At 50.6% G+C, this 25,962-nt stretch overlaps 2 protein-coding genes, 2 long non-coding RNA genes and 1 pseudogene across 5 annotated transcripts in view; 3 read left to right on the top strand and 2 right to left on the bottom strand.

The window, feature by feature from the left end:
- The window catches only part of MAP3K21 (mitogen-activated protein kinase kinase kinase 21), a 46,885-nt gene extending 26,369 nt beyond the window's left edge, over positions 1-20,516 (bottom strand). The window contains exons 1-4 of one of the 2 annotated variants that reach the window (XM_039850336.1): positions 19,477-20,516; positions 6,425-6,605; positions 1,210-1,358; positions 259-434 (exon numbers count right to left, since the gene is read on the bottom strand). In XM_039850336.1, the coding sequence (XP_039706270.1) occupies positions 259-434; positions 1,210-1,358; positions 6,425-6,605; positions 19,477-20,263 (1,293 nt within the window). In that variant the 5' untranslated portion in view covers positions 20,264-20,516. The remainder of the gene's footprint in view (positions 1-258; positions 435-1,209; positions 1,359-6,424; positions 6,606-19,476) is intronic. The other variant, XM_039850335.1, reaches the window with a different exon arrangement.
- Positions 430-14,616, top strand: LOC120592598 (uncharacterized). Its single transcript, XR_005650161.1, has 3 exons — positions 430-558; positions 12,479-12,566; positions 14,315-14,616. It is a non-coding gene; the product is annotated as an uncharacterized LOC120592598 (long non-coding RNA).
- Positions 12,000-14,762, bottom strand: LOC120592597 (uncharacterized). The gene is made up of 3 exons (XR_005650160.1): positions 14,614-14,762; positions 13,543-13,661; positions 12,000-13,359 (listed from the first exon to the last, which is right to left on the bottom strand). It is a non-coding gene; the product is annotated as an uncharacterized LOC120592597 (long non-coding RNA).
- On the top strand, positions 15,614-15,732 carry LOC120592675 (uncharacterized; annotated as a pseudogene).
- Positions 19,146-25,962, top strand: part of LOC120592611 (pecanex-like protein 2) — a 70,884-nt gene continuing 64,067 nt past the window's right edge. The window contains exon 1 of the mRNA XM_039850347.1: positions 19,146-19,278. The gene's annotated coding sequence lies outside the window, so the exon portion shown is untranslated. The remainder of the gene's footprint in view (positions 19,279-25,962) is intronic.

The following is a 25,962-nucleotide window of genomic DNA, read 5'->3' as shown; positions in this document are numbered from 1 at the left end:
CGCACCGACGCGCATTATGCTACTCTCTCCTGTTTCAACATTTCAGAATCTCCTTAGTAACATGTGTTCCAATCATGTATTTCAAGGCCAGCTCTATTTTGTTTTGTTTTAACCAGAAGAACCAATACATACTGATATCTGAAAACAGTTTAGAATGATTCTAACCAGTGGTTCTCGACTCACGTTTTCCATCGCCTTCGCAAATGGGAGTATTTTAGGCAATTAGATATATATGTATATAAATAAGTAACCACTTACCTTCTCTTTCGTCCGAAGCTCATCGAACATTTGCTGAATTTCCAGCTTCCAGTCATCTTGCATGGAATGGAAAGACTCCTGCGGCATTCCGGTCATCACCGCCCCCTCGATAGCAGTCAGCTGCTGGAGAATGGCGGCGAACGACGGCCGGATGTGTGGGTCTTGCTGCCAGCACCCTAAAATGAGAATCGCGTGAATTCTGCGTCCAGCGCAGTGCCCGTCGGCAGCCCGTGTCGACAGCGTCCGCCGAAGATTTGAAAGATCTCTTGACGACGATTTTGAAAACTGGGTTTTACACAGGTGAGTGGCATGCATAATAGTTACTGTTAGATGGGACTCTTACTGTCCGTGTAGGACGTCAGTATGTGGACATGAGTTTCAGGGCCTCGGGTGGCCAGATGATTTACTGATCTAGAGTTCTACGGCTCAACCCAAGAAAAACAAAAGTCTCTAAAATATTATAATCACAAGAGAAGTCCTGAGAAATAGCCTGATAATTAAGTAGACTAAGCTAACTTGCTGCTTACAAAAAGAATTAATTTTTAAGAGATACGGATTAAACAGACAAGCTCATGGCGAACCACGCAGGTTAAGACTGTAAAACATTTTTGATCATTAGGTAGGATTTAAAATAGCAGATCTGGAGCCAACTCGACACCGTCTTTGAACTCTACTAGCGTACTTGGTGGAAACTTGATTACCATTCTGGTGAATTTCACATATAAATAAGTTACTGATAAAACTGGACTGTTTTTAAATTCCTTAGTTCATCGAAACTTTGCCTGACATTCTAGATCAAAGACGAGGCTTCTAACTCTTAAAACAGTGTAAGTACTTAAAAGCATTTGAAAATTAGAGTCACAGAAATTACTCTTCTGTTTAAAAAAGTAGAGATGCTCTAATGAGCAATCCTGGGGCACCAGACACGCCACGACAGGGCTGCGCAAATACCTTTCATGAGCCTGGCAAACGGCTCGGGGCAGGTGGACGGAATGGGCAACGTGAGCTTGTTGACTGCGACCCCGTAGGCCACGGCGAGCCCGTCGATGCCCCGGTAGGGGACCTCCCCGGTGAGCAGCTCCCACAGCAGCACTCCGTAGCTGGAAAGCAAAGTTTTCCGCAGGTTAAAGGGAAGGGTGGCCGTGTCTCGTCCCGCGACACGCTGGCGGGACAGACGCCTCAGCGCCCTCCCCCAGCTCCCGACGGGGCCCTTCTCCTCCAGCAGAGGGCCCGGCGGCCCCTCCCGGCGGGGAGCGGGGACTCTTCTAGTCCCCGCAGACCCCGTCCCTCCTGGGAGCCAGTCGGGAGCCGCTCGGCGACGGTGGTCACTTCGACGCTTCTCCTTCTAGCCCGCTTTCCACGCCTGCCCGAGACCTCTGGGGTCGGTGAGGACATGAGGTTCCAGCCCCACAGATGCGTCGTGCTGCACACCGCGGGGCTGGGACCGGATCGCGCTGACCGTTCGTGCCGCTGCCCGCCCTCCGTGTGCTAGGAGGGGAGCCGCCAGCATCTTCGCCACGTGGCTTCGCAGCGACGGCCGGAGGGAACCAGCACGGCCGCCAGGCCCGCTGCTGGCCGGGGCCTCTCCTTTCTGCGGCAGGGTGGGGGGGCTGACGTGCAATGGGGGTGAAAGCCGAGGCCTGCAGCGGCCGGGCTCCTGGACCCCAGCAGGGGTGACACAGGGTCAGTGCTGCACCAGGCCGTGCAAGGCACACGCGATTCCGAAGAGATGTGAAATGAACGTTTAAAACGAAGCCCAAGGACCGCGTTTCGCTCCACAGCCACGGCAGACCTTCGGGCGGCCAGGGGCGGCCGGGGTGGCCAGGGCCAAGCTCGCACATCTCAGACGCGTACTCCCCTCCGCAGCACCGGCCAGTGCCTTGCTTTCCCTGTATCTGCTACAAACATAGACTTTTGCGCGCGAATGATCTTTCGTTAAAAAGCACACAGTCCGTCCCGGCCACCCACTCGGCTTACATCGTAAGGAACGGTCCGTTTAGTTTCTTCTCTGCTTCTGTGACAGAACGCGCACAATCTTACAATCCTGTTGACTCTCCTAGTCTGTGAAAACTTTATTAGGTCTTGGTTAAAAAAATAAGCTTGGATTTAGGATGATCTTCCGATCTCAAGGGGTGCGGGCAGTCGCCGGCACGGAAGCAGCGGGAAGGTCCTCGGGGAGGAAGAGCTGGTCCACGGGGGGCGGGGGGCTCCCTGGACCCGCGGGGGCCCTGCCCGACAGGAGGCTTTCCGCTGACCACTCTCCACTAGCACCCCCTGGACTCTGGACTCCGCAGTGAAAGCATTCAGACACAGAAGTGGAAACGAGAACGTGCCCACGGCAGGGCCTCGGGGGCTCCGGCCGCTGCCCGCCGGCCCTAGGCACGGGGGTGTGGGTCGTACCCTGAAGGGGTGCCAGGCACCCCGAAGGACAGATGGCTCTGGGGGAGCAGATGCGAGTTTGACCTTTGGGAGCATTACTGCCTCCCTGCTGTGTCCCCACTCACAGGCCCTGGAAGCTGACCTGGAACATCTACAAAATAATAGTGGTGTCTGATCGAACATCTCAAAGGCTCTTCTATATGTTTTCAATTGCTTTTGATTTTCGTAATTACCGTTGGCACACGGTATCATTTTCGTTTCAGGTGTACGGCAGGGTCTTAGACGTTGATACACCTTACGAAGTGATCCCCCCGATCGATCTAGCGCCACCTGGCACCATACGTAGTTACCGCATTATCGGCTGTATTCCGCGGGCTGCCCGTGACCTTCCCGTGACCTTCCCGTGACCTTCCCGTGACCTTCCCGTGACCTTCCCGTGACCGCTTCCGTGACGGCGATCTGTCCTTCCGCCCACTGCCCCTTTTTCACCCAGTTTGTTTCTGTTTTCTCTGTTCGTTTATGTAAAAAAATAATAATAATGCAATGTAGTAGTAAATTATACAATGACGTGACTATTAGCAATGACGTTGCAAGCAATATTTTTCGAAGCTTATCTGCTTAGTTTCTTGAAAATTACCTACGCTACGGCTCAATAGCAGAGACACCCTCTTAATTTTAAGAATAAGTAAATTTAACTCATAGATCAATCAATAAAATTCCCTTCAGAGCCAGGGGCCAAAACAATCTTAGAATAACCGAAAAGTGTCTAAATTCAAAGACGCTTCCTTGCTACTTTCATTAGCAAATAATAAAACTATGACAAACAGTAAAAACCACATGACTTTGCTCCTTGGCAGCTTCAGAGAACCAGTGATTCAGGATAAGGTCATTTTTCCAGAGAGAAGAGAATGAACTATTTTGGTGGAACGACATTTCTGAAATGTGAGGCGTGCTCTCCTGCTCTCTGAGCCTGGGCGGGGGACAGTGTAGGCAAAGCCCTGTCCTGCACCCTCCAGCCGCTGGATGGCCCAGCGTGGGTGTCAGGCCTGGGGCCCCGGCCGGCCACGTAGCAGTTTTGCAACCTGGGGAGTGAAGCTCTCAGTGCCCTGATGCCTACTCTGTGAGTCTGGGCTAATCGCAGGGGACATTGTGAAACCTCAGTGACAATGTCTGTCTCAGTAACCTCGCGGTGTGACACCTGGTGGGGAGGGGACCAGTGAGCACGCTAGCGCACCCTCTGGTCCTCAGCACCACACGCAGCAGAGCGGTGCTTCCTGGATGAAATCATTTTTACAGAAACATCCTAACGAGATTCTAAGGAAAGGTCTGTGCACTTCAGATGTGGCCCCCGCCCCTGCCTCCGCCCACCCTGGCGTGTTGGGACCCTCACGTCTGAGTCCAGTGACGCTGTCTGGCACGTGGGCCGTCTGGCTCCGCGGCCGGGAGCTCCAGATGTCTGCAGTTTCTAGAACCCTCCACTGCGCTTCATTTGGGCTTCCTCCTGTTCCCCCTCTGGCTTTAGCTGCCTGTTTCTACTGTCACCGGCTCGGTTCCCTCTCCCCTACTCCAATTAGCTGCTTTTACTGAAAATCTGATAACTCAGCCTGTAAAGCTCAGAATTAGAAGTAAATAGATTTGGGAAAAGACATATTTTAGATTTTTTTCTTACTTCTTGACTGTCCCCTATGTTCACAGTAGATGAGGTTGCTATAAAGCATTTACGTAGATTGTACAGAGTTTGCACAGCTTGTAATTCCATAGTTTGTACAGGAAGCACACAAAATGAAATGTTTACATCTTAAGTAATGTTATTTAAATGTAAAATTGTTTCGATGTATTTAATTATTAGCTTTTAGAGTCTCATTTTAGAAGTATAATTTGAGAAGAATCACCCATTTCACTTAAGTATTTTGGTATCATATGGCCAGCAAATCATTGTAATTAAATCAAGAAAAACATTTACTGTTTCATAAAGACACACGTGCCTACGCTCCACCACTAAACTCTCTAATTCATTAAGTAAGGGCTCGCGCATCTGTGTTTTTCAAAATGGCCCTGAGACACTAGAGAACCCCTGACACAGATGATAAAGTTCTTGAAAGTCAGTCAAATTACATTTTAAGTGCAGGGGCTAAGCTTTAAATTTAAAGAAATTTTTTGGAACGTAAACTAACGGGTTCAGCCGCTGACTTGACGTGTGATTGTGAGAAAGCAATTTCTGGTGCATCCCATGATTAAAGGGGAAAACTGCTTCTGCTGATCATGCCTCTGGAAGTCAGACAGCTCTGGACTCAAATGGCAGCCCTGTCCTGCTTAGCGGATATGGACTCTTAGCAAGTGGCGTTTCCTCTTAGCCCTAGTTTTTCCTTATTAAAAAAAAAAAAAAGACCTGGAATTTGACCCAATGAGATACCACGACACAACCAGTAGGATGGCTAGAATCAAAACTCAGATAACCACAAGCGTTGGTGAGGGAGGGGAGGCAGGGGAACCCCTGTGCCCTGCCCGCGGGAGGGAGGCCTGCAGCGGCTGCCTGGGAGAACAGCCTGGCGGCTCCACAGCGATCAACCACGGAGCCACCACACGCCCAGCAATCAAGGTCCGAGGGACGTGCCCAAGAGAACTGAAAACAGGTCCTCACAAAAACCTGCTCACGAGCAGTCAGAGCAGCAGGATCCACGGCAGCCAATAAGTGGAAACCACCCAGATGCCCATCGACTGGTGAATGAATAAACAAAACGCAGTCCATCCACGCAATGGAACATTATTCCACCTTAAAAAGGAAGGGGATTCTGTCAGATACTGCCACGTGGATGAACCCTGGGGACACGGCGCTAACTGAAAGAAGCCAGCCACAGGAGACCACATATTGTGTGATTCCATTTCTATGAAACGTCCAGCATACGCAAATCTAAAGATACAAAATGCAGATTAATGGCTGCCTGGAAGGGACGGGGTGTCGGGGGTGATGGCTAAGGGGTGCAGTTTCTCTTTTGGATTATGAAAATGTTCTAAATCTGCTGTGGTGTATTAACATATTAAAAGCCATTGAACTGTACAGTTTAAATGGGTGAAATGTGCGACGCATGAATTTTATCTCAGTAAAGCTGTTAAAAACCAATAGACGAAAGCTGGAATTTTAAGACACCACAATTAATTTGAGAACGTTTTCATAATCCAAAAAATTCTGCACGGGATCTTCTGAGCATTAACTAAAGGCACGTAAGCCCCTGGTGCATGGCGACCGTTACAGTGACTTTTCTTTGCCGTTCTGTTCTTGAAAGCGTCTTCACCCCCTGAACACACGGAAGGATGGAGAACCCAGATGCCCTGGGACCCCATTGGCTGCAGCTCTCCACCCTCAACCTGGGGGCTCTAAGCTTCAGATGATGCGATCTGTAGACAAAGGAGCTGATCTAAATGTTTTTCCTCAAACTCCTCCCATGCAACTAGTCTGTCTGTGAGCCATGAGGAATCAAAATTTTCCTTCCAGTGAAAATTTGCTTTTATTTACTGACAAAATCCCGGCGTTACTGTTAACTCTAATTACAACCAGTTTTAATCGAACCTCAGATTTAACAAGAGGATTCTCCTAACAAATGGAAGCCACGACAGTGAAGACCTTAGCCACCCGCTCCACTGTGATGATACTGTCTCGATCACGACCTTCAAAGAGCCAAAATTACCCTTTACACTCAGAATTACCGAATAGTCTGGGGCTCATTAAAAGGAAGCGCGACGACCCATTTCTGCAGACCTTTGCAAAAATAAAAAGCACAGCGCTTACCTCCAGATGTCACTTCCCTTAGAAAACAGGGACGATCTGATGACTTCCGGGGCCATCCAGGCGTAGGTGCCTGCCGCGCTCATTCTGGTGGTCCTGTGCCATTCCCTAGCCAACCCGAAGTCTGTGATCTTCAGCGTTTTATTGCAGATGTCATCGTGTTCTATCTTCTCAAGTAGCAAAACTAAAGAAAAATCAGGGGCGGTGGGTGTAAATTCATAGTCTTAGGATTTCTCAGTCACGATTTTTCCCTGGCATTTATAACACAATCTCCACTGCAGGTGGCAGAGTACGTGAGAAGGTCCCTTAGCATTTTATCTTTCTTAAATCACCTATATATCATAACCTTTAGTGGGTCGTTTGTGCCTGAAGTTACAAATTTTTTTTAAAAAATCCACAGACACAATACAGCTTAGCACTCTTTATGACTGTTTTTCTTTATGTGAAAGTAAATGATTTCAGGAACCATTACTGAGAGGGAAAATATATATTGTTTTCTTCCTAGAAGTTAGGTCCTCATCTGAATGCAGCCTTTTCTCCTGAATATATTACAGAATCTCTTAAACAGATGACATGTTATCATAAATCATCATCAAACTGTCTTATGTTAAATTTGCAAAATGTTTGTAGATGCTTTAATTCACGAAGATGTTTTATGAGATTTGATTGGTTTACTGGACCTTGAAACATGTCAGAAAGTGAAAATGTTAGAGAAATACTGTCCAGAGGCTTCCCAGCCCCCAGTTTCCTACAGGAGAGAGCGCTTGCCAGCCCTCCAACCCCCAGCTCCCAGGTAACAGTAGCTAAAATAAACCTGCTCCCCATCAGGCCCCGCCTGCCCCCCACCTGCCTCCCCTCCCATCCTCCCAGCTGCCCCCGCCCACCCAGCCTCCCCAGCACCTCAGGTCCCTCTCATCCTGGCCACTTTTTCCTCTGCCTACGACCGTGCAGAATTGTTCCCGGGCTTTCTGCGAGGCTCTAAGGCACCTACCTATCCCTGTTGCTTCTTCCCATCTGCTCCAAAGGGAATAGTTCCAACCTGTGTTTCCCTAAGTCATGTCCCACGTCTTCCTGAAGCCCCGCATCCCAGCCCGCAGCTCCGCTGTGCTGCTCCTGCCAAGCGCTCTGCAAATCCCCTCTCCCCACCCTTCCCGGCCACGAGGTCACCAGCATGAGACGTTCGTTATGTTTTCGTGACATTGTCGTAAAGAAGGGCATTTTCCCCCAGACGTTATAGGGATAATTAACGCTTACTGAGTCCATTCTATCTGTTAGATACGCTTTTGGCATTTCGGTCAGATAACCCGCACTACAATGCTGTAGGCGTGTACCCTTAATTATCTGGACTTGACAGATAAGGAAAGCAGGCACAGAGACTCTGAGTCATGTGTCCAAGGTCATGAAGCTAAGGAGCCATGAAGCTCAAGCCCCAGAGGCCGCGGCCCTGACGACCGTCTGCATCACTCAGGGGACAGGTCGCATCAGTCTTAACCCGGGGGCTCCCCGTCCGACCTGGTGCCCATTCCCCTGCTTTCTCATTCCCTGCTGACCGGAGTAGAGGCAGTGTGACGACAGGCACTCTGGGGCCAGGCCGCTGGGTTTGGAGTCTGATCTGTCATGGGGATGATGACAGCATGTTCATCACGAGGTTGTAGTGAGGAGGACAGGAAGGCCTGCCTGGCACTCAAAACGGTGTCTGAAACGCCGTGAGCATTTCAAATGAGACACACACACACACACACACACACACACACACACACACCTTCCTTTATCAATGGGTTGAAAAGTGTTTTTAGCAAATCTTCGGAATCAGTTTCATGGACGTCAGGAAATGCTGTATCTTTTGCAAGGCCTGAGATGTCCCTTCGCTGTAGATTCGTGCCGTGTTCCCATCATTCTCAGACATTTACGTTAGTCATTAACCGTTACGTTAGCGTCAAAGAGTTCACGTACCTGGAGAGAACCAACCCGGGTCTAAACACAGAGACATTTGAGTGGGCACTTAATATGTAGGTCGCCAACACTGAGTAAAATCTGTCGTGCTGTAACGTTTCTTTCCCCAAACGATCTGCTCCTGCGAGATCTGGCGAGCAAGGACCCCCCGTTCTATATCTTCGCCCATTATATAGGTGACGGATCAGGTTTTAAGGTGGTTATATGGCCATGGATACATAGCTAGCAAAGGGCAAGGCCACATTCTTCCATTCTTCCTGCTCGTAATCCCAGTGCTATGTGTGCTGCACAGTGAGGGATGGGGGCGGGGCCGGGTAGAGACCTGCTTCCGCCTGTGGCGGCCTCTCATTGGTTCTGTCCAGCTACACTGTATCTATTCAAGGCCCAGCTTCCTTTGCAAACCTTTCCAGAGCACCCTACACATCATCTTCCCAATCGTTCATTATCCGTGTATTATTCTGCTTTGTCGTTTACCTTTTCACCTAAAATGCATGACCCTAAGTTACACACACACTGCTTAATGCCGGGAACTGTTTGATAGCTTTCCCCCGAATTCCCCAGGACCACCTGACACAGCACCTTGTACATCAACTGTTCAGTGAAATAGTTCATGATAATTAGGTATTTCCTGACGTCCATGAAACTGAAATTGACGTCCATGAAATTGCCTGTCATTTACCGACCCTCTATAGTTATGATGACACACTTAATTTCTCATTTGACCCTCACACCATTCTGTGAAGCGGAATGACAGTCTCCAGTTGAGTTTAGAAATGTCATCCAAGATCAGACCCTCACAGATGTGAGCAGGTGTCAGATGCCACCCGCGGGACTAGCTCCCTGTCTTCCATGGTACCGTCACACTACCGGTTATCAAAAGGGGCGAAACAACCAGACATTTCATTTTGTATCTTGCTTCGGATACTGATTTTTAACTTATCCTTCCTTCCATGTCAGCTTAAGGTATTTAAGGTATTTATTTCTCAGTCCTCACTCCTTATGTTTATCAAGAAAAATAAATATCTAACACTATGTACTTAAACCACAGAAAAAAAAAAAAATAGATATTTAGCTACTTCATCAGCTGTAGCACCTTTTCCCCTGATAACACTACTAATTTCACTTTTAAACAATGATCATTCCTAACGCCTGAAAAGGCTCCGAATTAATGATCAAAATGGCTTTCGGTTCTATAAAACTGTGTTTTCCGAGACACAATTTATACACATTATCTCCTCACCCTTGCAAATATCCAGATAGGAAGGTGTGAGGACGTATTGATGAAAACAGGCGTTGAAACAATTCCATGTCCCTAGTCCCAGCCTGGCAGCCCTTGAAAGCAAAGGCAGCTCTAAAATAAGTGAGAACAGAACCGAAAGCGAGAACTAAAACCTAAATAATTAAAATGCATTGCATTTCTAAATAAAGGTCACGGTACCATGTACTATTAGCAGCCTTGGCGCCGATGGCCTCAGATCCCCCGTCCCCTCCCCCGGTCCAGAGTTCCCACAGGAGCTAAGAGCCTCCACACTTTGAACTAACAGAAAACAAGTTAAAATAACACTCCGAATGTCAAACGTTTAGTTCCGTGAAAGGCCCATTGTTTTAGAGTCACTTTCAGAGGTGTTCAGCAGAATTCCTCAAATTCCTTATCTTTTGGGCAAAGTGACCGAAACCAAAAGACGGGTAACCTAATGGGGCAGCTGGCCAGGTTTCAGCCTAGGCCGCAGGTTGAAGGCCAACTTCCGCTTCCTGTCACCCATCGGGAAGGGCGACGGGCACCAGCTACCCCCCAGAAGGCACAATGCGCCAACCAGGCAGATCAAGTGTTTTGGCCACAGGAATGGCAAATTCCTGTTAGTAACCTAGCGACGGGTGCTCGAGGCCCTTTGTGCGACTGCAGTGAAGACTCTGACCCCCTTCGGCCGGGTCCTGTCCAACTGGCCTTTACAGCCTGGCACTTAGGTTACTTGCTCAACCATGTGGCACTTGATCTTCCCGGCTCTTTTGAAGTTTCACTTCGGTATTTGTAGAATTACGGCACATAAGGGTTATTTTTTAAAAAAAAGCAATTACAATGTATCCATTCTGTTTTCAGTTATTATTTATGGGATTGCTGTGTCCAAATTCCATTTCAGTCCAATGGTTTCATTTCGATTAATGTTTAACTAGAAATACATTATGACAAAAAAAATAAAAAGGTCACAAGGAAGAAAAGCAGTTGAGAGGAGCGAGGACGAGAAAGCGCGGATTCACAGATGCCCATTCTCGCCGCCTGCGGTGTGCAACTCTGAACCATCGGCCGGCCACTCGCAGGGAATGAACGATAACTTTCTGAGTTTACCGACAGCACCGAATTTCCTCGCATCTCCTTCCAGCTGTCTCACTCACTCATTTACTCACTCACCCACTGACCAGGCGGGGGGCTCAAGTCCAAACCCTCACCCCAAGGCGTGTCACCGCCCTGGTCCCCTCCGATCTGTTCTCGGAACTGCAGCCGGTGTAACTCGTGACAATGTCAGTCAGATCCCAGTTCTCAGTTCAAAACTCTCCAGTGTCCCAGGCAAGTCAACGGCCTGGCAGGACCTACGCACCCGGCCCTGCGTGCCCCGTCCCCTCTCTGTCCTGTCCCCACGCATCTCCTTCGCACCGGCCTCTTGCTGCGAGCTCTGCAATGCCTGTTCCCTGCACGAGGCTGACTCCTCCAGGCGACCCGCGTCCTCGCTTCCGCTGGTTCTGCCGAGTCCACTGGCTCTGCACGGCCTCCTCGGCCACACGCTGTCACACTTCGCCCGCTCGCCCACCACGTTCGGCCTCCTCTTCCACTTCCGTTTGCTTTCAACTACGCGCCCACCTCTGCCCGACACACTACACCTGTCAGCATTTACTGTTTAACGTCCGTGCTGCGTGCAGGGACGTAAATGCCGCCAGGGGGGATTTGCTTCGGCTTCGCTGGCTGCGGAATACTGGAGCCCGGGCGAGTTCCTGGCGCGCGCGATCCGATCCGTACATAGCTGCGGTAGGAGTGAGCGAGCGGAGGGACTTCCGTAGAGAAAACGTCCACGTGGTCAGCCAGGCTACAGCCGCATCGGCTCTTAGGCCAAAAACAAAAGCCAGGTACGCGCCTTTCCGTGGACGCACTCAAAACTCAGTTCGAACGAGAAAACGTCTTGCACGTCACCGTGCGTGAAAGTCTAGCTCTATATTTCTATCGCCTTAGTATCTTCACAGTCAAGGTATGTAACAGCGAATCGAGGGAGGAATTTCCCACAGTGCTCTATGCTAACATCCTAGTAAACAGCAAGTAACATAGTTGATATTTTTTTGACTCAATAGTTGCGGAACACTTGAAACAAAATAAACTCCTTAAAAGCACAGGAGGCCAATTATAACTGAAACATTCTGTACGCAATCAAGACACTTCTCCAAAGGGTATGCGATTTGCAGGAACTTAAAAAACGTCCCAGTGATGCCCCTGGGAGTGAAACAGTTACAGTAGCAACTGAGTACTTCATACCGCCTCCTGGACCCTCAACTTAGTTACAAGCAGACCTGCGCAACCCAAAGCCACAATGGCAGCGCTCCTGCAGAGAACCAAGCTCAGGACGGCTCCGCCTGCTGCTGGCTGGCCAAACCGAAAAGACCCTGCCCCCAACCAAGATGAGCAAACATCAGATCGCGTGGCACTATATTTTGCAGAATGATGAAAACGAACATTCTTAGGTTCTAAAGTGTTCTAGAAAACTTTTAGGTATCAATGAGTTCACACACACACAAAAAAATGAGGAACTATTTAAAACACTCAAAGTGTTTCTAAACACTATAAAAGGAAAAAATGAGTATACAGTCACCGGCTTACACTTAGATCGTGCCATACAGTTTATTAAACGTTGTGACATCTACCAGGAGTCAGCAAACTACGTCCCTTGGGCCAAATCCGGCCCGATGCCTATTTGTAAATAAAGTTTTATTGGAACACAGACACACTCATTTGTTTACATGCTGTCCTTGAGTGCTTTCAGCTACAACAGCAGAGGCGAACAGGTGCAACAGAGACCTTATGACTTGCAAAGCCAGAAACATTTGTTCTCTGGACCTTTACAGGGAGAGCACGCGGACTCCGGGCGTACAGAGAGCTGCCGGACCCCACATCGCCCTGTTCAGAAAGTGGGGGCCCACGAACCCGCAGCTGGTGAGTAGTGGAGTCAGCGCTCCAACCTCAGACACTACAGTAGCATATTTGTCCCCCGATGTCACAGGAGCAGATTCCTAGAGATATTCCTTTCCCCCAGAGACACAAGCCCAGAATAGGCCACACCCATGCTCTCAGCTGGTGCAATCTATGACTAGCCATCCAACGCCGCCACACAGTTAACTGGATTTGGGGTTCCAGTTAATTTACATATCAGCCCAGATAACCATGAGAAGTAACTCACAAATCTGGTCCTTTGAACAGCGGTTTCCAAACTCGGCTCTACATGGGAATCGTCCAGAAGCATTTTATAAAAATATGATAGTGCATCCAAAGCCCAGATGAGTTAATGGATAGGATTACATTTGTGTCAAAGCAACTTAGTAAAAAGTTAATACAGGTGGTGAGTATATAAGTGCTCACTTAAAGTTCCTTCAACTCCATATAATTCAAGATTTTCAAACTGAAATGTTAGAAAAAAAATTCTTCGCTTGCTTCCAACCGAGATCAACTGAATCGGAACATCCGAAATCGAGACAGAGATTTTGTCTGTTGAAAGCTCACGTGGAGTGTCCAATGCTGCATCAGAGGTGGATAGCTAACGGCATCTGTCAGCAAGCGATCGCCTGGCCTAGGGCTCCCCAGAGCACCATCCAAGGACCCCTAGGCATCTCTCAGGTGGCGAGCAAGTACATGCAGGCGCAGATGTGAGCATTGCTGGCCTTCTGCTAAGTCTGGCGTCAAAGGGAGCTTCAAAAGTGCACGGCAATGCCATTCTCCTCACGAAAACTGTCTTGGAAAATGAGGGGTTTTTCCCCTATTAAAAATGCTCTCTTAACATGTAACGTTATTTTTATATTATTAAATATTTTTAAATTTAACAATTCAAATTTAGAATCTATAACATCAATAGCTACAACCCACATCAACCAAAGCTCTTTGGGGCCCCGATAACACATGTTTGAGGACTATTCACCTAGGCATTTCTGGAGGAGAGTAAAGCTCAGATTCTGGGGTCAGAGGCCCTAGATTCAATTCTGTGACAAGCCGAGTGACCCTGATACACTCCATTGATCGCTGATTCAGTTCCTTCATCTGTAAAATGGGGATAATTAAATTACCTATCTCGAAAGATTTCCGAGAAGAATAAATGAGGATAAAGTGTGGGTGTGGGCAGTACCCAGCACCTAGTGAGCAGTACAGAAATGTTAGCTGTTTTTCCTGTTACTATTATTATTTAGTTAAAACACCGAAGATGAAGCGATATTTGAAAATGAATTTTTAAAAATAATTAAATTCACACTGACTAGGGATCAACCGTATAAATTTAAGTTTCAGGCCCCAAAACAAAATGAGCACAGTTCTCGCAGCCTCCCCAGCGACCCCCGCCCCACCAGAGACCCCGTCTTCTGCCCCCGAGTATTCCTTCGCTGAGGTGCTGCCACCTCTTGGGTCCCTCCCAAGAACCGCAGAGGGTCGGAGGGCAGGCCTACTGACGTCCGGAGTGAAACCATCAGCCAGACCTGGAGTCATTATTTTCTAACTCTGGTGAACCACAGGGAGAAAGGGCCCTAAATGAACTCGCTAAGTACATAGTGATTATAAAAACTAGGCTGGGTCATAAATGATAAACGATTTGCGTCAAACCCACGTGTTAAGTATTTTATAGTCTCGTACTTCCCTCCCGGTCGTCTGTGACAGGAGAATCATCCAACGGGTGACCCCACGCTTGTGTTTTTTCTTCGTAGATGTGGGTCTTCCGGCAGATCAGACCACTTCCCTCCTCAGAGCCTTCGGCAGCCTCCGCTGCCCTCAGTCGCCACGACCTAGCTCGGCGTTCAGGGCCCTCGCTCACGGCCCGTGTCCCGTACGTGTAAGTGTCTGCTCCTTCCCACAGAACCCCTTGTCCACCCTCCATCCGAGACACGCCCGGCTGCTCACTGTTCCCTATAAAAGCCCTGGGCTTTCCCCCCAGTATTTACCCAACTGCCTTTGACGGGTTAAAGAAACATGAAATAGATTTTTTTGGTTCGGGATTTCTGCCCACCTCCAGGCAAGGCTTCAGTCGACAGCGTCAGAAACCAAGAAATTCAGGTTCGATGAGGTTACAGAACTTGCTCAAGGTCACACGGCTCGTAGGCAACCACACCGGTCTTCACAGTGGACTGATGGACTTCCAGTCACTGCACTGTTCTCGAAAAGTGCTCGTGGGAGGACGCAGGGCTTACCAATGGCCCCCCTGAAACAGATGGGGTACACTTGCCCTCCCCTCTTCCCTTCGCCGTGCTGACACACTTGACAGTGACTACAGACATGGCCAGATGTGTACTTACACTGACGAGTGAGTCTGCCCAATCCAGAACTCCATAACCGCCCCCTCACAACTATAAAAGTGACAAGCAGCCTATTTATTTTTTAATACGCAACCATGAAAACGGTTGGTGTGGTGACCCTTTGTGATTGCTGTCCTTCTAAAAAAAAAAAATCTGTCCTTTAGCTGATTTTGTTCCAGAAGCAGATTGGTGCTCTGTCACCCCTGGGGTATCTGGGCTGATGTCCCTGTGCCCCGGGAACAGGGAGTGGCTAAGGCAGGAAGCTATGTGTCTGGGATACAAAGGCAGACAGGGCAGGAAGACAATACGTGTCTCTTAACTGATCACGGCATAATTAATAGCTCCTCGAAATCGCCTTAGAAGCTTTTAAGCACCTTGGAGATTACATTTGTTATAATTTTCTCAAATAGTTCCTTTATTTACATTGCATTAATGAGAAAAGCTAATACAATTTAGATTCCTTTTGTAGTTTTTTTTTTTTAGTTAGAGCTCTAAATAGCATTTCATAATAAATAACCTATGTCTATTTATAGGTTGTAGCTGCTCTCACAGGTAATAATATAAATAATAATTATTCCCAGAAGGCTAAAAAAAAAATCCAGATAAGAAGTTGCTTAATCATTGAGATATAAAGTAAACCAGTAAACAGCTACTGAACTTTGTGGCTCGGTTTCTCATGGAATGTTTATTTTCCACTTTTTTTTAATTAAGGAAGTTTACCGCCATGCCACCCTGAACAAGCCGGATCCCGTCTGATCTCAGAAGCTCAGCAGGGTCGGGCCTGGTTAGTACTTGGATGGGAGACCACCTAGGAAGACCAGGTGCTATAGGCGTAAAAAATTAAAAATAAGGGATTGTAAGATGACAAAGTCCTTGCAGTCTGTGAGGTCAACCAAGGGTTGCCTCGCTTAAAAAAAAAATCGAAAAACAGTGGAACGCAGTAGGCAATAACTAAAAAAAGAAGGAGGGGACCGTAAACTATGCCACACAATCTTCTTTCAATCTTGAACTACTCCAAAATAAACAAAACGCTCAGACGAAATTCTAGTAATTCAGACCGTCCTCAGCCATTCACGTGTTGAACTAGGTTTTATCCTCATCTTTCCGGTAACTGCCCCAAAGCCACCCCCGCCGCCCTCCGCCAAGCCGGCGCCCGCGCGCGCCCAGGCAGCCCCGGGCCTTCCCTCCCGCCAGGCCCCAGTCCGAGCTCCTGCGTAACCAGAGTAACCTGGTAAACACAGCTCCTCCGCACAAAACGCTCAGGGCTCCTGGGGACGGCACCCGGGGAACCCCCAGGTGGATCGCAGCCCCCTGCGGGGCGCTGCACCCCGCCCTCCCCTCTGCACTCTCCGCCTCGGCCTCCAGCCTCGCCCCAGGCGCACTTTCCCTTTGCTTCGATCTTCGCTTGACTCCGCCCCCGCCTCCTCCATGTCTCTGTGTAACTTCTTCAGAGCGGCTTCCGCAGGCCACTCCTGTCCCCAAAGCACCCCGCATCCTGCATCCATCACTCTCTGCCTCTCCCCAGGCTTTATTTTCTCGATGGCACTTGCTAACGTTGGCCACGGCATGACTGCCATCTACGTTTCTTATTCGACTAAGCCCAATGCCAATGGGGATATTGTCATCGGTTTGCCACTGTGTCCCCGCGGCCCAGAAGTGACTGGTCCAGGGTGGGCACGTAGAACGCGTTGAATAAGTGAGTTCCAGCTCACGATGATTTATCGCATCGTTGTTCTCTGAATGCACATAAAACTGGCGATGTCCACGATGACTAGAAGCTGCATGGCATTGTTTTCTAGTTGTCGCATAGTAGAAAATAGCAAACTACTTTCTACTTACTGTGTCCCGGGAGTGACAGGGCCTAGCGTATTTTAACAACATAAATGATGCTTAAAACGTGCTAATTTGGCTCAATTATCAATCTTTTTCTCTCTGCTAGAAAAGGGACAAAGATGTTTGGCCCATCGATATGAAAAAAAAAAACTGAAAAAGACTGACGAGAAAAGAGGAAAGAAAAATCTATCAAGAGCCATATCTTCCTTTGACAAATGTAAATATTTGTTTTAAACAATAATTTCCACTACCTTGGTTCCAAGTAGTCGCATACTGGCTCTTTGTTACCTGAGGAGACTGCAGAATGAAAACAAAATTCAATATTGATTTTTAAAACCTTGTTGACATTACCATTAACTCACTACCACCATTAGCAAATAACCAATAAAGTCAAACAAAACATACTGTAACAGAACACGAAGTCACGGCTTCACCTATCATAAGAGGATTCTAAAGTATCTGCATTTATTCCTCGAATTAGTAATGGCAGAGAGCCAGGGTAAGCAATGTGTTAGAAACTGTAATTTGCTCATTTTAGGCCCTATTCAAAATGTTCATGGCATAGTAATTTAAAAACTATAATAATGGTCATATAGTAACAAATATTCGGCTATGCTAGTGGCCCACCCAAAAGTGCGACAATTTACAACAAAGGCTACCCTGCCTGACAATTATAGAAATTAAAATGCTCCAGGAAGTTTGGCAATTTATTTCCAGGGTGAAGTCTTTCAAAAACTAAGTTGCAGCATATAATCACCTTCAGTTACATGATATCTACCATGTACAAGTTTTTCCAGTGTCGATGAAAACTATTTAACCATAGTTACTATTTCAAGGTCACGTTATTTCTTTTTACTATTTAATAGCCTAGGCTTTTTAAAAGTTTTTAATTTCTATCAAAAGTTAATTATCAGAACATGGATTAACCTCCCTTCTACAAACACTAGCAAACACAATGTAAGCTTGTGGACAGCTTCCATGGACCCCAAGTATTCTTACACCCCAACGAAACAAACTTTGGGGTCTAAAGACCAGTCCAACCCAAATCGTTGCGTGTTGATAATCTGCAACAGAATGCGTTTGTAGAATGCCAGGTCCCAGCCGTGTCGCAGAACTAACTTCTGCGCTGGCTAAGGGGCAGAGCAAGCACTGATGCTACCTACTGCTGTCCTCAAGATACCTGCTTCTGCAAAAACTCTGGGTGGACACAGGCTTTCGGGACGTCGCCGGGGAGAGGGCTACAGGACGCATGGAGAGGACACACAGGCCTTATTCCATGGTGGCAGCTTAAACATTTCTTTCGGTAAAAACACATCTTAGGAAATAAGCACCAACTGGCAGGGAAGACTGTGTCAGGTGCGAAGTGCGTTAGAATTTGTGCTGTGTCCTTACCATGCCCCTTCCAAAAGTAAATGATTCTAGAATCTTTCCCGTGGCCTCTTTCAGAACTCCAACACACACTACCGTTGCCACTTCTCTATGTCATATTTTGTTAGAATTTCTGTCACTTAAGCAGTTGCAATCTGAATTATAAGATGAGGGGTTAGTGGGTGTCATACAATAAACCCCCAAAGAAAAGTATTCAGTGCTTATAGGTGATTGCCGACACTCAAATTACTTATAATTCCCATAATCAAAATGCTACATTCGTCATTTTCAAGTAAATTTCAGGGCTGGAGGATTTTGAAAAGGCAAAGAATCTGCACAAACATCCGACAAATGTATCACTTCTTCTTGTCACTCTTGTCTCTGCAGACTCGGAGAAGGAGGATGTTTCCGGTTGAGTTAGCTCCTGTCCCAGCAGGTTTTACAGGCTTGAGAGATATGCAACCGTGAAGGCCAATGCCAGTTCTGACTGCATCCTTTCATCTGCCATATCATTTCTGTCTAAGAATATTAAGTGATTTCCCATATTCCAGAAGCAACTTTAAACAGCAATTCTTTTATACGGCGACACATAATAGAATTTGTGTTTAGTGCAACTGTCAGTTTTTTAGACATCTGGAAAATCCACCCTGATGTCTAAACAAAGTAAATGACATAGGCCAGGTGTTCCGGATCTCGGGTACCTGTGCGAGGACAGTGAACTCGTTCTTAATCAACCCAAATATGCACAATGGGCAAACCGGTGTTTCTAGCCTGCAGACTACGCGTCAACACGCCAGCCTCCCGACGAGTAACGCCATCACACTTCACGTGCGGGGACAAACGAACGGGAAAACTGGAAACGTCAGGAAGCCATATTCCAGGTGCAAAAAGGCGACCCCAGTAAGCAGTCGTGAAGCCGAAGGCGACCCCAGTAAGCAGTCGTGAAGCCGAAGGAAAGGGGGCGTTGATGAAGTCCCCTAGGCCGGGAGGCCATGGGTTCCGCAGAATCCGAGGAAGGCCTCTGGCTGCACGTTCTACCCAAACGAACCAGCTGTCGGACCTAACGGCCAGACGGCACCGTGAAGTGTCCAGAAGACCCAGATATGCTATAACTGTTCAGTCTGCAAAGCAAGTCCTATCCGCCTTTTTTAAAAAAAGGCGCCCGAAAGCAAGTCAAGGTAAGTGTGTCACGTGCCCCAAAGCCAGTAACCGGAGGTCTAGCTGGCCCTCTGAGCCCTGGGAGCCTGCCCGGAGGTGCCGCGGGCGCCCAAGCCGGCCCCCGCCTCCTCCCGCCCGGCACAGGGCGCGCGGCGCGGGCAGGGGGTGGGCTGCGCGGGGCACGGCTGCGTCCCCCGCTTCGCGCGCGCCCCACTCACCGTTGCTGGACTTGAGGTCTCGGTGCAGGATGGGCACGACCGCCTCCTCGTGCAGGTAGAGCATGCCGCGCGCGATCTGCACCGCCCAGTTGACCAGCACGTGCGGGGGGATGCGGCGCGCGCGGCGCGGGTCCGGGGCGGCGTTGGCGGCGGCCAGCGCGCGGTTGAGGGCGCCGCCGCGCGCGAACTCGAGCACCAGGCAGAGGTGCGGCTGCCGCAGGCACACGCCGCGCAGCTCGATGATGTTGGGGTGCCGCAGCATGGCGAAGAGCCGCGCCTCCCGCCGCACGCTCTCGGCCGCCGCCGCCGCGTCCTGCTCCGGGTCCCCGCGCGCCGCCTTCACCGCCACCTCCTGGCCCTGCCAGGTGGCGCGGTACACCTGTCCGAAGCCGCCGGCGCCGATGAGCTCCTTGAGCTCCAGCAGCTCGAAGTCGACGTGCACCGGCGAGCCGGGCCGCGGCGGCGGCGGCGGGCGGGCGGGCGGGCCGCACGGCGCCACGTAGTTGGCGGGGAAGATGCCCAGGCGCCGCTGCACCTGGCCGGCCCACCAGCCCTCGTCGCCGGACACCGCGGCGTCCTGCGACAGCACCTCCACCAGCTGGCCGCGCCGCAGGCTCAGCTCGTCCTCGCCGCGCGCCTCGTAGTCGTACAGCGCGGCCCACAGCCCCGCGCCCGCCGAGGCCGAGCCGCCGGAGGAGGCGGACGACGACGACGCGGAGCCGGCGGGGGCGCCCGGGGCCGGCGAGACCGGCCGGTCGGCCGCGCCCTCGGCGCCCGGCAGGGCCATGGGGGGCGGCGGGATCAGCCTCCGCGGCGGCCGCGGGCGCGCATGGTCCGGCTGGGTCGCCGCCGCGCCCCGGGAAGGCAGGGAGCAGGGATCGGGGCTCGGGGACGGCGGGGGCAGCGGGCCCACTACCCGGAGGTCACGGCCTCAGCCCCCGCTCCTCCTTGGCCGCCTCTGCGGCTGCAGCGTTCCCCGCACCCGCGGGCGCTGTCGCTCCATGGTGGCGCGCTGGGCCTGCGGCCGACCTGCCGCCCGCTCGGCCTCGCCGCCTCCCGGGCCCGCCCCTCGGGGACCCGCCCCGCTGTCCCGGGCCCGCCCCCCGCGCCGGGCCGGCCACGCCCGCCGGGCCCGCCCCGCTCTCCCGGACCCACGGCGCCGGGCTGGCCACGCCCGCCGGGCCCGCCCCGCTCTCCCGGACCCCCCGCGCCGGGCCGGCCACGCCCGCCGGGCCCGCCCCGCTCTCCCGGACCCACGGCGCCGGGCTGGCCACGCCCGCCGGGCCCGCCCCGCTGTTCCGGGCCCACCGCGCCGGGCCGGCCACGCCCGCCGGGCCCGCCCCGCTCTCCCGGACCCACGGCGCCGGGCTGGCCACGCCCGCCGGGCCCGCCCCGCTCTCCCGGACCCCCCGCGCCGGGCTGGCCACGCCCGCCGGGCCCGCCCCGCTGTTCCGGGCCCACCGCGCCGGGCTGGCCACGCCCGCTCCGGGCCCCGCGGCCACGCGCCCACGGGGCCGGGAGCGAGGCCCGCCGAGGGGGAGGTTCGCGGAGGCCACGCTCCTGTAACGAGCGGTGGCGGTCGGGGTGTGTCACTGGAGCTGAAGGTGTGGACGGCCCGGCGCTGCGGGGCGTGTCGCGAAGGCGGGTTGCGGCCCCGGAGCGTCGCTGCGCAGCCAGAGCCGGCTGCCGCGCGCGCCCGAGCGGGTTCCAGACCAGTCTGCGGGCCGCGGACCCACTAGAACAGGAGCGCGCGGGGAGCCGCAGGTCCAGCCCTGACGCTCGTTCCTCGTGGCCCAACCGGAGGTTCCAAAGCCCCTGCTATGGAAAATGGTGGGAATAAAGTTAGTTCCACGGCAGAAGAATAAGCCACGTGTCCCGGGCTCAGGCGAAGGAGAATTCATTGTGCCTGCGGTCGCCCGGTGCGTCGGTCGGTCGGGGTGTGTCACTGGAGCTGAAGGTGTGGCTGGGGTTCACAGTAAGGGGGAGGACACCCCAGGCGATGTGAACAAAGACGGGGAATACAAATAAATGACGGCCCAGGGCACTGCCGAGGGTGAGAGGTTCCTGTGGCAGGAGCTGAGGCCACCCAGGGAGAGGAGAGCCCAACTATAAAATTTCTGACGACACAGCTGGTCCTGTAGTGGGCCAGTTTCCTGGCGTCTGAGTCCTTCTCTGCCTGCAGATGGGGACTGTTTTGGCCTTATGAGGATATGACACATAATAGCGTTGAATCGCATAATGAAAAATGGATTGCCTTTTTAGTTTCTTTCGGTCCTTTGAATCATGCTGTTTATTGGCCGTGTGACCTTGAACAAGTGACTCTGCTTCTCTGTAGCTCAGTTTCCTCACCTGCAAAGGAATAATAATAGTAGGAACACTCTGCGAGTTAATGGATGTAAAGGCTGGAGAAGGCGCTTAGCACATAGTAAGTTTGTAACAAACATTAGCTCATTCATATCACCTTTCAATAGAGAGAACGAGTAGGTCTCTGGGCGGCCGCTTCGAAAATATAGTTTCTCATCGTTTTGTTTTTCTAGTGTTTACATTTATGTTGCCGTCTGTGTATGGCTTTTCCATTCGCCGCAATGAAAATCAGATTCGTATGCAAATAAATTAAGTAAAAAATGAGTCAACATAAATGAAAACAATGAAGTCGTGCAGCGGGCGCGTGGGTAGGGCAGAAACCCAGAAGGCTGCTCCAGAATGACATTTTGGAAGACCAGCTCGGGGCGGGGGCCATGCTGGAGTAAAGCAGAGCAGTGTTCTGGTTTTAGATTTAACTGCAGAAAGACGCTGTTAGCAAACATGGAAGTCGCGGGTTTGACCGGGGCAGGGTCAGGAACAGGAAAAGCAGCAAGAATGAGGGAGATTAGGGAAGCCGGGACCTCTGCCGGTGGCGCTGGGGAGTGACGCACGAGGCAGGTGCTGGGGGCGATATGCCCGGAAGATCAAAGGTTCGGTCACCACAGGCAGGATGGCAGCCCCTTCTCCAAACTCAGGGGTCCCGGGAAGTCCCAGAAGTTAGAACTTGGGGGCTTTTAGTAACATGGCGCATGTATGAATATTAACACTCCCAGATGGGCATGGGGCAGTGCCCCATAAACAAACACCTTCGTGTTTCTGCACCCAAATATAAACATCCTCACCAAGTGTGAGAAGGACCACAAACAGCCTGACGTCTTCAAGTTAAGTTTGGTGCCAAACGAGCTCCGATGCCAGGTTTGGTTTCCTCGCTTTTTGGAGCTTAGAGTCGTGGATAAGGGTTTGCGGAGGGCTCCCGATCGCCCCACCCAGGTTTCTCTCTTAGGCGACTTGGCGCATGATCATGATGCTACACGACCTGAGAAATGGTTTCAGGGACAAGGTTACTTTTCGGCACGTTGGATTTGGGATGCCTCGGGTCACCTGGTTATCCAGTCGGCTTGTCAGCAAGTCGGGAGCTTAGAAGGGGGACAGGGACGCAGGAAACTAAGTTCTGGAAGTACTTGCCCCAGCCGATGTCACCCACTAAAGAGGGCTGTTCCGAGCCATGGAGAGAGCAGGGAGACCCCGCGCGTGCCTTCAAGTGAGAAGGCCCGTGCGCAGCCAGGTGACAGGTCCATCCACCCTGGCAGAGTCCTCGTGCCCTTCAAGGACTGTGGGTCGCCTGCCAGGACCCGGCCTCTGCAGTGCCAGAGGAACCAGTCTGCAGAGACTTCGCTTCACCCACACAGCTGGTTCAGAGTGGGGGTCCCCAGTGGCGACAAGTCTCTATGCCACGATTCAGAGACTCATCCCATGACCCTCCTTGAGCCTCAAGCAACGTGATCCCCTGGGACTTTTTTGTCATTTGAGAACTCTGAGCTGGAAACAGTCCTGGCAAGGCATCTGCCTGGGTGTGATTATCCTAAAATTCATCACTCGTTACTTTTGTGTCTTTTTTTAACCCCCAAATCTTACACTTGGGGAGGTAGCCTGAGTGTCATGCCTTACTCAGAGGTGTGTGCTCTAACCCCACCCACTCGGTCCAGCTCAGCACATTCTACCAGGAAGACGGTACCGAGGAGAACTGGCTAAGACAGAAATCTGGTGACAGATATGTAAATAGAAGTAGATAAAAATAAGAACCAAGGGAAGAAATGTAGAAGAATTGGACAAAGAGGGTAATGGGTTAGTGCGAGGGGAAACGGGAGAACTGTATGGAATGGCTCTTCTTAAAAATCACGCGTGGATTTGTCCCTGTCGGCTGTGCGAGGAGAGTCAGCCCCTACGGTCACCGTCGCTCTGGGCATCTTGTGAATCGCCACGGCCCGCGGTAGCTCAGCTCAGCATTCTCCAGCTGGCGTCTGCGGGCCCCAAGAGATCCTGAGACTTTCCAGGGCTCCGCAAGTCAAAACTATTTCATAATTATGCTCACATGTAATTTACTCGTAATTTACTCGTTTTGACTCTTGACATTTGCACTGATGGTGTGAAAACAGTGGTCAGGACGGCAAGTCGGGGCAGTGGCACCAAATCGTACGGGTAGCAGTTATTCAGAGTCACACGCACCTGCAGCGAAAGGAACAAAATGCCAGGTTCGTTTCAAAATGTCCTTGACGAAGCAGTGAAAATTATTAATTTAATTAAACCCTGACTCTCGAGTACAGGTGTTTAATATTTTCCATGACAAAGTGTGAAATACATGTAAAGCTAGCCCGCCGTGGCCCCCGGTAAGATGACTGTTCTATGAGAGAGCTCTTCAGTGAGTTCTGAGCTGAATGCCGACCTACTCACGTGTTTTCACGTGACACCACGTTTACTTGAAAGAACAGCTGGTAGACGGTTTTGGGGATCTGAAAGACATTTTCTCGAAAATGGACAAAGTGGCACTGTATTATATTTCATGGAAAACCACAGATGGTGTTTGTTGCCAATGATTCATTTGAGCTTCAAAGCAAAAATCAGGATTTGGGGAAACTCATAGCTGCTTTTATGAGTTCGACAACTTCCCAAACACTTAAAGACTTTTCTGATACATTGGTGGCGATATTAACAAGCGTGATTTCTCGATACTTTTTAATGGACTAGGCCAACACTTGGAAGATCTATAAGCTCAGCGAACCAATATTTTCCAAAGGCCAAGATCTTTTTGGTATCACGGAATCGTGAATGGATACGAGACCATTCAAAATGGATTACGAAAAGTTCATTGATAATGGTTTCAGATTCTACTTTGCAGCTAGTCTTTAGAAGCCCACCACTTGTCAAATGTTGGAATAGTGTCAAAGAATATCCATGACCACCTAAAAAGGCTGTTAAAAAGACCGCCTTAGGAAAGATGGGTGGGGTCCCCAGTTAGGGAGGTGGAAAGAGAGCAGAAAGTGACCCCAGTTACCGAAGTGCAGCCTGAGAGACCTGGGTGACAGGCCGTCTGTGTCTTGACTGGGGCGCCGGTCACACGGGTGAGCACACGGGATAAAATCGCACAGAACTGAACACACGCACACACGAGCACATGGAAAAACTGGCGGAACTTAAATCCATTCACTGGGTTCTGTCATTGTGGATTTTCTGGTTGTGATATTGTCCTGTACTCATGCAAGGCGCTACCATCAGATAAAGTGGGGTGAGGGGTACACAGGATCTCTCTGTCTTATTTCTTCCAACTGCGTGTAAATCTACAATTCTCTCCAAATAAGAAGTTAAAAAGATACTTTTGCCTTTTCCCACCACCCATCTGTATGAGGCTGGAAGTTCTCTCTATATTTAAACCAACACGATATTTTGCGACAAGTCGGATGCAGAAGCTTATAAGAGAAGGCAGCTGTCTTCGGTTTAGCCAGACAGATCTACAGAAACGTGAAACAATGCCAGTCAGCTGATCTGTATGTTTAGAATTGTCTGAGGCTAAAGGGAGGATTAAAGAAAAAAACTCTGCTCTGCTAAGGCTTTTTTTCAAACGGGGCATAAGACCCTTTGCTTAATGCCCTGTCATGTTACTGGCCAATAGGTACAAAGCTGGGACATTTAAGCAAGGTGTTAGTAACGGCAGCTCATCTGCTAAACGGAATTAAACCCTTACATTAAGCTGGAAACTCTGGCTTTCTCTCATGGGCTTCTCCTTGCACCTGAGGAAGGTAAACTGAGGCAGCAATGCTGACTCTGCCACCCGCTTTTTGCTTCCAGTTCCTTTTCTGAAGAGATTCCAGTAGCCCACGGCCCCTTTCGTGGCTGGGCTAAGCCACCCGCAGGGGTCAGCCGTGACCGCAGAGAAGAGTGACAAGTCGCTCCTGGATTTGGTGTAGATCTGCCAGCTTCGGGCGTGCAGTGGGGGGTGTCGTTCCCAGTGAGGAAGTCCGGATGGTGAAATTAATCCAGAGCCGCCCTTGACCTCGAGGACCTAATGGAGTCAAGACTAATGGACACGAGGAAGTAGCCACGTGAGGGAGGGGCTTATCTTGTGGAATGTAAGGGGCAGCGGAGCGGTCGAAAGATAGTGGGTGTATGAGATGTGACTCACTGTCC

Source organism: Pteropus medius, unplaced genomic scaffold, assembly GCF_902729225.1.
Source record: "Pteropus medius unplaced genomic scaffold, Ma_sr-lr_union100, whole genome shotgun sequence".
NCBI lineage: Eukaryota > Metazoa > Chordata > Mammalia > Chiroptera > Pteropodidae > Pteropus > Pteropus medius.
The sequence above is the reverse complement of the archived record's forward strand: the minus strand, read 5'-3'. Positions and strand labels throughout refer to the sequence as shown.